The sequence below is a fragment of the Myotis davidii genome, unplaced genomic scaffold (assembly GCF_000327345.1).
Source record: "Myotis davidii unplaced genomic scaffold, ASM32734v1 scaffold223, whole genome shotgun sequence".
In the NCBI taxonomy this organism is placed as follows: Eukaryota; Metazoa; Chordata; class Mammalia; order Chiroptera; family Vespertilionidae; genus Myotis; species Myotis davidii.
In genome coordinates, this window is record NW_006294609.1 from 5,456,679 (window position 1) to 5,471,670 (window position 14,992).

At 53.3% G+C, this 14,992-nt stretch overlaps 1 protein-coding gene across 1 annotated transcript in view; it reads left to right on the forward strand.

Annotated features, from left to right (window-relative positions):
- Window positions 1-2,255: 2,255 nt before the first annotated feature.
- Window positions 2,256-14,992, forward strand: part of TPCN1 (two pore segment channel 1) — a 49,851-nt gene continuing 37,114 nt past the window's right edge. Inside the window, exons 1-2 of the mRNA XM_006768943.2 lie at window positions 2,256-2,271; window positions 2,973-3,208. Coding sequence (XP_006769006.1) covers window positions 3,097-3,208 — 112 coding nt within the window. The 5' untranslated portion in view covers window positions 2,256-2,271; window positions 2,973-3,096. The remainder of the gene's footprint in view (window positions 2,272-2,972; window positions 3,209-14,992) is intronic.

A 14,992-nucleotide genomic window follows, 5' to 3' on the forward strand; every position in this document is an offset into this window, starting at 1 on the left:
GATGGCTTGAGAGAGGGCAGGGGGCAGGGGTCAGAGGGCGCCGAGTCAGGGGTTGCAGCTGGGCGCTGGAGTGTGGGAGGCGGGCCGGGCGGGCGGAGGGACTGCGGGGAAGTTTTCGCGCGCTTCTCCTTCCAGCCCAGGCTGGGGCTTTGCACCCCCTCTCCTGGTCCCCGACTTCCTGGGGCGACCCCCGCTCGGGGGGCCCTCCCGACCCGGGCTGGGAGCACGTGGAGCTGGAGCCCGCATTCCTCTTCCCTCCCCCCTTCCCCACCTGCTCCTGGTCGCCCAGGCGCCCTCTTGCCGGGTCAGGGTGCAGGCGCCGATGGCTGCTGGCCCTCCCCTGGGACCTGTTCCCTAGGGGTGACCCCTCCTTCTGCGTCCTCCATAGAGCGAGAGGCCAAGCCCGCAGGAGCCCTGGGCTAGGACTTGGGCCAGTCCCTTCCTCGCTCGGGACCTCACTTTTCCCTCTTAAAATGCCGGGCTTGAATGAGTTCCGATAGCAGGACTGGTTCTGGGAGGAGGCCGGGCAGGGAACGACCCTGTGGTCAGGCTGCCTGGGCTGAAATCTGGGCCAAGTAAACAGCTTAGAAGAGGCAGTCGAGTTCATCATCCCTCTAAGCCTCAGTTTCCTCATCTGCGAAGTGGGTATTTCTCAACAACGGTACAATCAGATGGTAAAATGTTTTCAACTGTCAAAACTGAGCGAAAGCTACAAGGAAGTTCATTGACATGTTCTCTCTACTTTGAATATGTTTTAAAATATCTATGGTAAAAAAAAAAAAGTTGAACCAAAAAGAAAATAAATAAAACAAAATCCTTAAGCTAGCCGAATAGTAGTGTCTCATTTGGGGTTTCCTCTTCTGTCTCCCCAGTACTGAGATCTAAAAGCAAAAGAAATCCCCAGCTCTGGAGGGAAGAGCAACAGAAATCTCACAGGGAGTTGGCTAGACAGAGAGCTACAGGCTCAGCAGCAGCCAGTGGAACGTGCTTGCTTCTGCTGCCTGTTTTAAGACTATACGGAGGCCCTGCTTGAGGTTATTTGCGGAGGAAGTAAATTGCGGGGTTGCTGGAGCCAAAGAGGACTGAGCCCGGGAGGCCACAGCCTGAGGAAGGAACCTGCTGCTGTTTTCCAGTTCAAAGGTCTGCGGCAGACCTGCTGAGTCAGGCTTTTCTCTGGTGTCCTCCCCAGCGGAAATGGGAATGAGTATAAATAGGAACTGTGGCCGGCTGGTGCTGAGAGTTTTAAATTGGGAACTCAGGATGAGGGCTTTTGCCGTGTGACATCGCCGGACATCACTTAAAAAAATGCCCTGGTCCTCTGTCCCTTCCTCCTCAAGCACCTAAATCTAGGAGAATAATGCCTCTATAAGAGTGCTATGGCCCTGGCCGGTTGCTCAGTGGTTAGAGCATCGGCCTGTGGACTAAAGGGTCTTGGGTTCGATTCCCAGTGAAGAACACATACTTTGGTTGCAGGTTCCCCAGTCCTGGTAGGGAACATGCAGAAGGCAACCAGTCAATGTTTTTCTCTCTCCCCTCCCTCCCTCCCATCCTCTCTAAAAATCAGTGGAAAAAATATCCTCGGGTGAGGATTAGAAAAACAACAACAAAAGAAACTACTTGGTGGGTCCAGAGGACTGAAGCAAGGAGGTGGCATCCCTCTCAGAGGCCGTGGTCATGGCTTGTGCTCTGTGAAGATTTTTTAAAAACCCCAAAACTTCAAAAAAAAAAAAGCATGCTATGGGCAAGTGTAGGTGACCTGGCCACTAACTTTTTCCAGGTCATTGGAGCTAAATGCTGCCTAAATACCAGGGCGTGGACATGGGGGAATTGTAGTATAGTGGTAGGAGCATAGGGCTGGAGTCCAATTGCATAGTTCAAAGCTGTGTGTTCTTAGACAAGTTACTTAACCTCTCTGAGCCTAAAGTCTCTCCCTTTGTTATAGGGGATACTAATCCTATCTATCTATTATGAAGTTTCAATCAGCTTTACCTAAAAATTGCTAGAAGAGGCCCTGGTACATAGTAAGCACTCATCAAGTATTAACTACAATTATTTTAATGGTTATGTATTTTTTAAGTCTTCAAAATCTTTACAAAACACGCACAAACAAGGACCAAGAGGGTGCAGGTGGAATATATTAGTCATAATCTTTTAAAAATATATATATTTTATTGATTTTTCACAGAGAGGAAGGGAGAGGGACAGAGAGCCAGAAACATCGACCAGCCGCCTCCCGCACACCCCCCAACTGGGGATGTGCCCGCAACCAAGGTACATGCCCTTGACCGGAATCAAACCTGGGACCTTTCAATCTGCAGGCTGATGCTCTATCCACTGAGCCAAACTGATTAGGGCTATTAGTCATAATCTTAATCTCCAGATGTAATTACCATTAACTGCAGTATTTGTTCTTGCAGAGTTTTCCTCTCATTTAAAAAAATATATATTTTTATTGGTTTCAGGGAGGAAGGGAGAGGGAGAGATAGAAACATCAATGATGATAGAGAATCGCCTGCACACCCCCTACTGGGGATCGAGCCCACAACCCGGGCATGTGCTCTTGACCGGAATCTAACCCCAGGACCCCTCAGTCTGCAGGCCGACACGCCATCAACTGAGCCACACCAGCCAGGGCTATTAGTCATGATCTTTTTTTTAATACTTTGTTTTTCTTTTCTTCATATATATATATATTTTTTTTTTATTGATTTTTTACAGAGAGGAAGGGAGAGGTAACCCAGGACCCTTCACAGGCCGACGCTCTATCCACTGAGCCAAACCAGTTAGGGCTCCTCTCGGTTTTAGTGCTATTTTATATTGCAATACTCCATCATTTTAAAGGGTACCATTCAGTGGTTTTTAGTGTTTTCCCAAGATTAAGCAACCATCGCCACTATCTAACTGGCAGAACATTTTCATCAGTAGTGGTTGCATTTTAATAATTTTTTGTTTTTTAATTCCCCAAACTCTAGATGATGCCTCAAATGGAGGAGTCTCTGAGAAGCATCTCTGGGCCAGTGGCTTTGAAAGGGACCGCAGAGCAGAGACTATTTCCAGCCCTGGACATCGCATCCTGAGGCCTACGGAGACAAGAGCATGGCCATGAACTTGGATGACGACGTTCCCCTCATCCTGACCTTGGAGGAGGGGGGCAGTGCCCCGCTGGCTCCTTCCAATGGCTTGGGCCAAGAGGAGCTGCCTAACAGAAGTAAGATGGTAGGGTGGACTGAGGGTGGGGGTGGGGGGCAACCTCAGGGGGTGAGTTGTGGACTTGATGGTCTGATTGTAGACACGGCCCCCGAGTGCCTGACTCTGTGTTTGACCCTTAGGGTCTGACACCAACTCCCGGGAGACTGCAGGGTCCTAATCCTGCACCCCCAATTTAGGGATGCTTCCAGGAGCCCTTCCAGTCCCTCAGCGCCTGGCCCCTCTTTGCACCTGGCTTTGTTCCTGGATGCTTGGTGGGGGACCTCGGGCACACCTGCGCCTTGGCTAGCTTCCCTGCCCCATTCCTGGTTAAAAAAAGAAACAGATTTCAACACTGGCCTCCGTCCGTCCCACTCTGACGCTGTTGGCGGAGGGCAGGGTTGACTGCTGCTCCCCGCTGGGGCTCTGTCCCCGCGTGGCCCTGGATGAGGTGTGTGTGTGTTTGGGAGCAAACATTTGTCGTGATCCATTGATTTGAGGGTTTGGGGTTTTGCTTTGTCTTCTTCTCAACCAGAGCCTAGCACAAGGTGAACCTGAGAGAGTTGGTGAGCTTTAAATGTTTTAGAGTTTAATTGTGTTTCTGGCAGAATGAAAAGCCTTAAAACCCTTTCTGGTGCTTGTCCCAAAGCCATTTGCTTCTCTTGCTGGGGCCTCGGGTCCACGAGAGGCTTAAAATAACTTGCCTTTTATGAAGGGGCTCAGACGGCAGGGACTAGCGCTTTAGCAGATGGGCGATTCATCCGCCGGCCGTGTGCCTGAGCCAGGATGGAGGGCCGTTGCTGTCCTCCAGTTCAGAAGGGGAGGGAGATACGTGGGTCCAGGCGAAGACGAGCCTGCCCTCCTGTCCCTCTTGTCCTCTTGTCCAGAGAGAATACAGCTGGTTGCCGGGAGCTCAGCAGGCATCTCTTGGGAGTGATGAAGAGAGCAGTGGGCCTGTGGACAGGAGTGCAGTGGGCGGCCTGGCTCCCTGTAAACTGGCCTCTCCTTGCTGTGGCATGTTCACCCAGCTGGGGCGGCAGAGCTGGGTAGGCCAGGAGGGTTAGACTGTAAACCAGGGCTGAGAAAGCAATGGCCCTGACTTCAGGCGCACTTCTTAAATGCCCTAGAATTTGCCGACCTAATGTTCGGCTCCTTCTTATCTCTTACCTTAACTAAAATCCTTTTGCAAGGATTTTATAGAGGAGGAACCAGTGAGTCAGAGAGGGTAAGTAACTTGCCTCATGCCACACAGCTAGCAAGTGGTGGAGAAGAGATTTGAACCCAGGACCATCTGACTCCAAAGTTTCTTCCCCGACTCCTCCTCCCTTTTCTCTTCTCTTCCTGCTTCTCTGGATTCTTTTCCTCCTTTTTTTTCCTTCATAAGCACTTAATAAATGTGAGCACTGGCCCTTAGCATTTAACATATGTTATCTCATCATATAACCTCAAGATAGAGTTATTATTATCTGTATTTTAGAGAAGAAGAAACAGCCTCAGAGAGGTTAAGTAACTTGTCTAAGGTCACACAGCTAGTAAGGAGCAGGGCTTCTCTGATCTTCCCTCTCATGCCACTTTGTAAGATGCTTTGGGAAAGCGGTGTAAAGAATGTGCCACAGTCTCAACTTCAGAGTAGGACCCCCTCCTAGTGAGGGGGTGGGCCCTCCATGACCAACAAGGGGATGGGCTGCAAGGGAAGGTGGTTGATGCGCTGAGGGTGTGGGTCATTCTGGAAATAGGCTCAAGATTCTAAATCGGAATCCCGATCACTGTCGTGGGTGCCACTTGTAAGTCCTTCCAAAGTATCAGGGCTGGTGGCAGGGTGTCCTGATCTCCTGCAGGATCAGCGTGGGGAGAACAGCCTAGTTCTATGTCAAGATCAGGTTTTGAGCCGATGATAGGGCTTGATGAGTAGGAAATAGGCCAAAAAGACAGTGAAGCTAACCTTGGATAGGCCGCTCGGGGGACTGTCCTTGTCGTAGCAAAGTTGGTGGCTTATTTGGATTTGTTTGTTTCTTTTTTATTTTATTTAATTTTTTTTGTTGATTTCAGGGAGGAAGGGAGAAGGGAACAGAGAGACCTCAATGATGAGAGAGAATCATTGGTCGGGTGCCTCCTGCACACACCCTACTGGGGATCGAGCCTGCCACCTGGTCTGTGCCTTTGACTGGAAGCGAACCCGGGACCCTTCAGTCTGCAGGCCGATACTCTATCCACTGAGCCAAATCAGCTAGGGCTGGATTTGTTTCTTAAAAAAAAACCCACACAAAATATAAAACTGACAGGGTGCAGGGAAATGGTCCTTTCTGCACAGTGCGTTAGTGTCTCACCTTCTTACTGGGACATTTGCTGAAACCTCTAAGAACGAGTGGGTGTCCTGCACCAAGTCTGGCTAGGAAAACAGCAGGGCCCGTCCGAGGAAAAAAAAGACGTCCGAGGAGGCCTGCTCCCCCTTTGTTAGTTCATGCTCCAATTTTGGCATTGACCTTCTATCCAACCTCCCCCTTCCCTGTTGTCTGAGCATTCTGTCTAAGACACAAATCCCAGCTCGAAGCTCCCGGGACCTTCTCGCCCCTGCAGGACAAAGGCCAAGCTCTGGGCCAAACACGAGGCCTGGGGTGTCCTAGCACCTTCTAACCTGATCTGCCCCATTTCCTGCCTTTGCCCACAATGTCGCGCTGCTAGTTTGCGAGTCCGCGCCGTGCATTCTGAAACCGCCTTGCTGGCACCTCACTGCGGAATGCCTTCCCCAGCCTCTTGTTTGCTCAGAGCTTCAGTCCTGTCTTGGAAATCCGGCCGAGAATGCCATCCCTCCGATCCTCTCCTCTCCGACAGGGCTAATGACTGCCCTTTTCTGCTTCTGTATCTTGATGAGGCTTCCTTTATTACAGGTGGCTTACTGCGTGGTAATTACTTATTTAGCCATCTGATCACCCAGGAGGCTCCGCGTTCCATTCGTCTGTGTTGTCACCGAGCTTGATGATACAGTCAGCAAGTCGTGGTTACACCTCGTGGGGTTTCTGGCACCTTGAGCTTGTGGGGGTGGCTGTCTGAGGGTCGTGCTCAGAGGCAGGCAGCATCCCGTCCTGCCTCTCCTCCTAACCAGGGGTTTGAGCCTCATTTCTCCCAGCAGAGCCAATGGTCTAGAGCAGCGGTTCTCAACCTGTGGGTCGCGACCCCTTTGGCGGTCGAACGACCCTTTCACAGGGGTCGCCTAAGACCATCCTGCATATCAGATATTTACATGACGATTCATCACAGTAGCAACATGACAGTTATGAAGTAGCAACGAAAATAATTTTATGGTTGGGTCACAACAGGAGGAACTGTATTTAAAGGGCCGGAAGGTTGAGAACCACTGGTCTCGAGGCTGCCCCCATTGCCCTGGGCGGTAGCTGACGTAACCCTTGAGGCGGTAAGGAGTTGGCAGGATGCAGGCGGAGGTCTGCAGCAGAGTTGGCGCTCCCTGGGCACGAGGCACTGGGAGCCAAACAGGCTTTCTAAGGGTGTGCGCCTCGGGCAGGCCTGGCCTCCGCCTTGACCAGCAGCTGTCGTCGGTGGCTTCCTCTGGCCCTGTCCCTACATGTTCCTGGTCTTGTCTGCTTGGGCTGCCGTGACAGAAGACCACAGACGGGGGCGGGGGGGTGCACAGCAGAAAGTCATTGTCTCGCCGTTTTGGAGGCTGGGAGTCTGAGATCCAGGGGTCAGCACGTTGGTTTCCTCTGAGCTGCTCTCTTTGGCTTGCAGACGGCCGCCTTGTCACTGTGTCCTCACGTGCTCATCCTTTGCTCTGTGTCCTGATCTTTTCTTTTTTGGTTTTTAAAGACGGCTTATAGATTTTTTCCCCCTTAAATATGTTTTTATTGACTTCAGAGAGGAAGGGAGAGAGAGATGGAAACATCCATGATGAGAGAGAATGACTGATAGGTTGCCTCCTGCATGCCCCCACTGGGGATTGAGCCTGCAACCAGACGTGCCCTGATCAGGAATGGAACCCTAAGCTTCTGGTTCATAGGCTGATGCTCAGCCACTGAGCCACACTGTTGGGCCCTAATCTTTTCTTTTAAGGACACCAGTCAGATGGGATTAGGCCCACCTCTATGACCTCATTTCACCTTAATTACCTCTTTCAAGGCCCTGTCTTTAAATACAGCCATGTCCTGAGGCCCTAGGGGTTAGGGCTTCAACATAGGAGTTCTGGGGGGACACGATTCAGCACAGAACACTCGTGCCCTTTGCTTAGATGCAGATTCCCAGGAGCCTGGCTGTGCTGCCTGTGCCCTTTGATCTTACCTAGAGGTGACCTATGATGGGACAATGTCCCTGCAGGAAACTGGATGGTTTGGGGTTTTTTTTCCTTATATGGGCGAGGATGGATTTTATCCAAGACTCGGCCATCTCTGGGCTATACGGGTAGGTAGCTGCCGAAATGCTAATGGATGACTCATAGGCAGTTGATCAAGGAGGCAGGTAGGAGCGGAGGTATTTAAAGCCTGGCACTTAGGAATAACCTTGAACACAGTTCCGCGGGGCTGGCCTTTGACAGTGCAGTTTAGAGCGAGCCCACGCTCTGGGCGTCAGGCCGTCGTTCGATGCCACTAGACACAGCCTGAATGTCGTGGGCCTTACAAGGGACTTTCCAGGGGGATTCTGGTCACATTCAGCTTTTGCCTTCTTGTTGCCGTTAAACTCACTAGCTGCCCAAGGTGGGCCTGTGCTCTGTGCCGTCTCTGGGTGGAAAGGGATTGGGGGCGGGGGAGGCGGCTGAGGCTTGAGCAGGGCACTTAGCGTCGGGCTCCTTTGGTTGCTGTGGTTCGTGGTTGCCGGGTGACAGGCCCCCCCTGGCTGAGGCTTAGGTAATAGAGCCGAGAGGCCCTCCCCCTCCTTCACCCTGAGGCCCAGTATGATGCCTGGCAGTTACCTGGAGCCCCCTGTGGCATTCAGCCACGTGGAAGGGCACCGTCCCCTGGCAGGGGGTCAACCCGTGATGCTCTGGCCCCCTTTCCAGCGTGTTCACGCAGCCAGAGCCAGTTGGCACCAGGCCAGGTTGAGATGGGCCAGAGCTCTTAGTGCAGAGATCGTCAAGATGAGCTGCAAAGAGCAGTGGGGCATATATCCTGGGATGATCGCTCCCCACGTGGGCTCCGTCTCATAAGTCTGTGCCCGAGGTTCTTTGACCCATTCTCTCCATGTACTTGCTTAAGACTGAAGCCTCCGAGACTCGCAGAGCTTTTGCCGTTTGTGGTACCCCGGGGAGTGGAGGGGTCAAGACCGTGCCTCTGGAGCCAAGCTCCGGGCCTCCCATCCTAGCTGAGCATGGGGCTTAGCTTTTCCAAGCCTCCGCCTCCTGCCTGCACCCGGGGATCTGATGGCACCTCCCAGGAGGCTGCTGGGGAGATTTAATGTGATGCCCATTTTAATGTGTAAGTGCTTGACCGATCATAGGTGTGTTTATCATGGCTGGAGACGGCGCTAGTTTGGAATATCATGGCACACAAGCAGGGGTCCTGAACCCAGGCCAAGGCCCGAATCCTTTTTGCCTCGCTCCTGGCCCAGCAGGTGGCCGCCGCCAAGCCGGGAAGAGGAGGCAGCGCGGCAGCTGGAGACCAAACAGCAATTAAGAGTTTCACAGCCTCCCAGGGCGTGGGGGGCATTTGGCTCCGCCAGAGTCACTCCCCTGGCTTTCTTAGGGTCTCGCCAAGGCAGACAGCCGGGTGTCACCAGGCTGACAGAGGCACCAATTAAAATGAGCAAGCACCCGGCATGCTGGGTTCCAGCCTCGTCACCGAAACGGGAAGCCTTTCGCTTCCTCGGCCCTCTGCGTCTTCACGGGGAACCCTGTCTGTTGCCTCGGGCCCCCCTGCCATGAAATGCCATCTCCCCTCCACATGCAGATAGCTGCTGCGGCGAAATGGCAGCAGTGGCAGCTGGGTGCGGGCGGGACCGGCTGCCCCGCTCTTCACCCGTCGCCTTCGGGGGGTCTAAGTTCACATTTGCTCCGAGAGCTTCATGAGCCAGAACGTGCTCCTCAGCCTCCGAGCTGGGGAGGGGACGTGGGGAGGTGCTGATGGCTCCCAGCAGGGGCCTCTGGTGGCTTCTGGCCGCAGTGCCCCCGGCTGCCTCGGATCAGATGGAGCACGGGGCCAGGAAGGAAGCCCGGCTCTTCGGAAGGGACCAAGGGTTCAAGATTGCCCCTCCCACCCTGTGCTCAGGGACCCAGGGGGCGGCTCCCCATTCTCCTCCCTTTGCTGGTGAAGCTGGGGGGCGGGGGTGTTTTGGAAATTTCCTGACTCTCTCTCCGTTCCAAGCTGAGGAAGGTCATGTACAAGGAAAAGAGTGGCTCACAGGTATTGAGCTCCTACCACGTGCCAGGCGGTGCCCGAGGCACCTTCCTGGGCCGCCTCTCCCTTGCTCCTCCCTGCAGATCTGCGCAGTTGGTCTCATTGTCTTCATCTGACGAAGGAAACCGCGGCTCTGAGGTGGGAACTTAGCCAAGCTCACGCAGCCAGCAGGCGCCCATGGCCCCTTCGAACCCGTGTCTTCTGGCTCCAAAGCTCAGGCCCTACCTGATGGGCCGCACACCAGGCAGTCAAGCTCTGAAGGAACAGGATTTTAGGGTGAATTTGCTTTTCCAAAAGGAAGCTGTTGTCTGTCTTTATCTTTATCTTTGTTTTTTGTTAATCGTCGCCTGATGATATTTTTTCCACTGATCTTTAGAGAGAGTGGAAGGGATGGGGTGGGGAGAGAAAAAGAGAGAAAGATCCATGTGAGAGAGAGACATCACGGTTGCCTCCCACATGCGCCCTGAATGGGGCCTGGGATCGACCTGCAACCCAGGTACGTGCCTTTGACTGGGAATTGAACCCATGACCCTTCAGTTCGCAGGCTGATGTTCTACTACTGAGCCATACCGGCCAGGGCTATTTTCATTTTTTTAAAAATATATATTTTATTGATTTTTTTCAGAGAGCCAGGGAGAGGGATAGAGAGAAACATCGGTGAGAGAGAAACATCGATTAGCTGCCTCCTGCACACTCCCTCCTGGGGATGTGCCTGCAACAAAGGTGCATGCCCTTGACTGGAATCCAACCTGGGACCCTTCAGTCCACAGGCCGACGCTCTATCCCAGTGGTTCTCAACCTGTGGGTCGCGACCACTTTGGCGGTCAAACGACCCTTTCACAGGGGTCGCCTAAGACCATCCTGCATATCAGATATTTACATTACGATTCATAGCAGTAGCAACATGACAGTTATGAAGTAGCAACGAAAATAATTTATGGTTGGGTCACAACATGAGGAACTGTATGTAAAGGGCCAGAAGGTTGAGAACCACTGCTCTATCCACTGAGTCAAACGGGTTAGGCCTTCATTTTTTTTTTTTTAATTAAACTTTTATTGCCTACAAGGTATTTCTCCTACATTGGAGTGCGATACCTACAACTCCCTTTCATGTTGCAAAAAAGCAAAACCGACGGGGTTTCACTGTACAAGCTGTATTGGATCCTCCCAGAAACCAGAAGACGTGAGTGAGTGGGGGGAAAAAAGCCACAGAGGGCGGCCACGATGGCACCCGAAAGCAATCGACAGCTTTTTCCTCGATGAGCGCACTTCCCCAACCCTCTCTGCATGGTCTTGGAGGGTTCCTCCCCGCCCCCCAGGGCCGTGCTGCGGGTTGAGACTTCATCCTGGGTGATGGAGAAGCAGGGGAGTGACAGGTCCCGTTTCAGGGCCGGGTCTGAGGTTCACTCGGGCTGCCCTGCAGAGAGAGGTTGGGGATGGGGGGCAAGGCCAAGTGGCATGGAGGTGGCCCGGGAACACGGTGGGACCTGCTTGGTTTGGCCTGAGCGTGTTTTAAGCAGGTGTCTGCTCACAGCATGAGCACTTGGCCACTGTAGCCTCACCCCGCCCCCAGCTTCCCAGGTTTGATCCCCGCCGGGTGCCTGCAGGCACTTGAGTTCACAGCCCCTGGAGTGAATTTTGGTGGATTTGGCACTGGCGGGAGGCGAGAGAGCAAATGACATTGAAGACTCAACTAAGGAGTGAACAGATCAGCCTGTGGACAAGTGGGATTGGGGACAAGTAGGAGTTGGGGAGGCGGGGGAGAGGGTGTGCGACTGGAGGCGTGGGGAGGGAGTAACTTGCCCAGGCAGACAGCGGGGCGGCGGGGCTGCTTGGTTCAGCCAGTGTTGGTGGTCCGCCAGGTACAAGGCAGGCACCCGGGCAGGCGTGTGACACATCCTGATCGCAGAGCCTGCCACCTCCGTCCTCCGGCCTCGCACAGTTTGGTGATCCCCCGAGTACAGATAAGGAAACCATAAACTTAGCCCCGCTCCCTTGGTGAGAGTTAGGCTAAGTTCTTGGATCGAGTGACAGACGCAGCCCTTGAAGGCCAAGTGCCCTGCCTCACGTGCCCTGCCTCACGTTCCCTGCCTGGCCCGACGCCTGGCAGCGGCCTGGCCCTTTCCAGGCCGTGAGCAGTTTCGCCTCAGTTACACTCCTGGCGGGCTGCCCTCCGCTCTGTGCTCCACCCCAGAAATCAGAACCGATAATCAAACGTTTTAAAACATGGGGCTGCTCCTATAATCTCATGTTTTCAAAGCCCCATCATCTTGATTATTATTTAACCACCTTCGTTACCCAACCTCCCTGTGGGCTGTTTGTCTCTTTTTTGGGGGGGGGGGTTGGGGGTAGACAGGTGGAGAGAGAGGGAGAGACGATGTGAGAGAGACACATTGATTGGTTGCCTCCCCGACCTGCCCCAACCAGGGCCGGTGATCGAGCCTGCAACTGAGGTCCGTGCCTTTGACTGGAATCGAACCCGGGACCTTTCAATCCGCTGGCTGGTGTTCTGTCCACTGAGCCACACTGGCTAGGGCTGATCTGTCCCCACTTCACTTGCAGACCTTTGTCCTCCTTCCCATGAGCTTTCCCTCACCCTCCCCAACCGGTTAGGATAGTGGCTGCATTTCCACACCCTCCCCTTCTCTTAATACATTGTTTGCACCTCACTCTCTGCTCTCCGTGCCCAGAGGCCCGCTCGCTCCCTAGCCCCTTACGTGTGAGAGATTTGATTAATGTCTCATGTACCGAATCCGGGTTTGCTTTGTGCCATGATGGATTCCTAAACACTGTGAGAAAATGGACTTCGGGTGAAGTAGATAATTTAAAACATGGGCAGGAGGGCTGAGTTGGGCAAAGCCTTCTTCCACAGTGTGATAAATACCCCTTGGCTCATCCTGGTGGGTTTTGTCAACCACGTTTCTTTCCATCAAGGCTTAACCTGTTTGTGGACTTCTTTCTTTTCTAGAAAACATATTTAAAACATACTTTTATTGATTTCAGAGAGGGAGAGAGAGAGAGAAACATCGATGATGAGAATCATTGATCGGCTGCCTTCTGCACACCCCACACTGGGGATTGAGTCTGCAACCTGAGCATGTGCCCTGCCTGGGAATCGAATCTCAGCCTTCTGGTTCATAGGTCAATGCTGCACCACTGAGCCACGCCGGCTGGGCGTGGAGTTCTTCCTGGTGTCTCTGATGCCTATTTGAGGTGGCCTGGCTGAATTGGACAGGGCAGGAAGGTACAGTGCCCAGCGCCCCATGTCACGCCTGGTGCAATTGTTTTGGGTCCTGATGTTTTATAGAACTGCGCCTCTTCCTGGTAGTACAAGTTCTGCAAAGGCAGGGACCATGTCTTTTCTGGGCACTTAGTAAATTGTCATCAAGTAACATATCTGGGAGTGAGTCACCGGGGTTCCAAAAACACCCAGGGTCCCAAGTGACTGTCAGTCACACCCTGGCCTGCTCCCGGAGCCATCTGGGATGACAGGGAGGCATACACATGTGACCAGGCCAGAAATAGCCCAGGCGGGGCCTGGCCCCTGCTTCCTCTAGGAGCAGCCTGCTTTTTGGGCATTTAGGTCTCTGCTTTTAGGGCTTTACAGTTTTCCAGGAGCCCACACATGCCCCATAATTGCTGTCTCAGCCCTGGTGGCTCGTTCCCACCTCCCCTCCTCTCTGAGCTCACACACCACCACCCTGCCATTCGTAGGCCGAATTCCTGTCTTGTTCACCTCTCTTTCTGTTAGATTGAGTTTTGTGTGTGTTTTTCAAAGACAAAGTTTTTTATTTTTATTGATTTCAGAGAGGAAGGGAGAGGGAGAGAAAGATAGAAACATCAGTGATGAGAGAGTCATTGATTGGCTGCCTCCTGCACGCCCCCTACTCAGGATCGGGCCAGCATGTGCCCTTGACCGGAATTGAACCTGGGATCCTTCCGTCCTCAGGTCGATGCTCTTTCCACTGAGCCAAACCAGCGAGGGCAGATTGGGTTTTTATTTTTATTTTTTCTTATTCTTTTAGCTCTTGCTGGAAATCAGCTCGGGCGGAGTGAACTGGGCGCCATGCTGGCTGAGGGCTTGGAGACACTCCAAGCTGCCGGATGCCTTAGCTTTCACTTGTAAATGGTCGTCGACACGCGTGATGTCTTCCCTCTGCGACTCTCAGGGGTCCCCTCCTATCACGGCCTCGGCTGTTCACACTTGGCTGGCCTGCCTCGCTGTCTGGAATCACAGCTTTTACTGCGCACCCGTCGCCGAGTGGGTCGCCTCGATGGGGCCCAGAGTGTAACAGAACCAAAGCGTGCTCAGCCTCCAGGCACGTTGGCTCGCGTCGCTGGGCTGTTTCCTTTTGGGTCAGACACTGTCCTGGCGTGTGTCCGGCTCTCAGATCTGGAGATCAGGAGGCTTGGGAGAATTCTCAGGTGGTTAGAAATGTGTGTGTGGCCCTGGCCGGTGTTTCCCAGTGGTTAGAGCATCGGCCTGTGCACTGGAGAGTCTCGTGTTTGATTGCCAGTCAAGGGCACGTACTTGGGTTGCAAGTTCCGGGTGCGTCCGGGAGGCAGCCATTCGATGTGTCTCTCTCACATCGATGTTTCTCTCCCCCTCCCACCTCCCTTCCATTTTCTCTCTAAAAATCAATGGGAAAAAATATCCTCACTCCTCAGGTGAGAATTAGAAGAAAAAAACCCACAATGAACAGAAATGTGCGTGCGTTGTGGGCGTGATTCCGTCTGCCGATACGTCACAGCACACCCCCGTTTCTTCAGTGTCTGACTTGCGGGCATCCCCTCTTGGAGCTGTGCAGCCTTGAATGAGGAGCTGAGCTCCCATTTCTTCCTGAGTTTCAGTTTCTTCATCTGTAAGACGGGGATAAGAATGTTTCCGTTCAGGGCTGCCATAAAGATTAAAGGGGAAATTCTCATAGAACATCGGCCTCTGCTTAAGATACATTAGCTGGGTTTTGCATTTTCTTAAGGATCTGGTTGTGGCCAATGGGGGACCCACACGTTAACGTCCCTGGCCACCTGGTGCACTGCAGAGATAACTCAGCTCCAGCAGCTGCAGCGTCCGCCCACTCTAAGATGGCTTCTTGGTTTCTCTTATATTTGCCTTTATTGGCGGTGCCTCTTTTGGGCTGCCTTCCGCACTCGATGGAAGGGGAAACTGAGGACAAGGAAGAGAAGGCTTAGCCCAGTGCCTGGCCGCTGACTGCGCAGACCAGGCGTTCAGGCCCCTGCCAGAGGAGCGGCACCAGCCAGGCCAGCCCAGGTCCCAGGAGAAGTGGCGTGTCCCTGCCATCCAGCTCTCTGCGGGAGGTAGACTTCCTCCCAACTGTCACTTCCCCGAGGGCCCGTGCCTTCTTGTTGCCGCTCTTCTGAGCAGAGCTGCTTGCTGCAGCAGAAGATCCAGGCGCTGGGGCGTGGCCAGTGCTCTGTGCGCCTAGCCAGGCCCAGGGCCCAGCCTC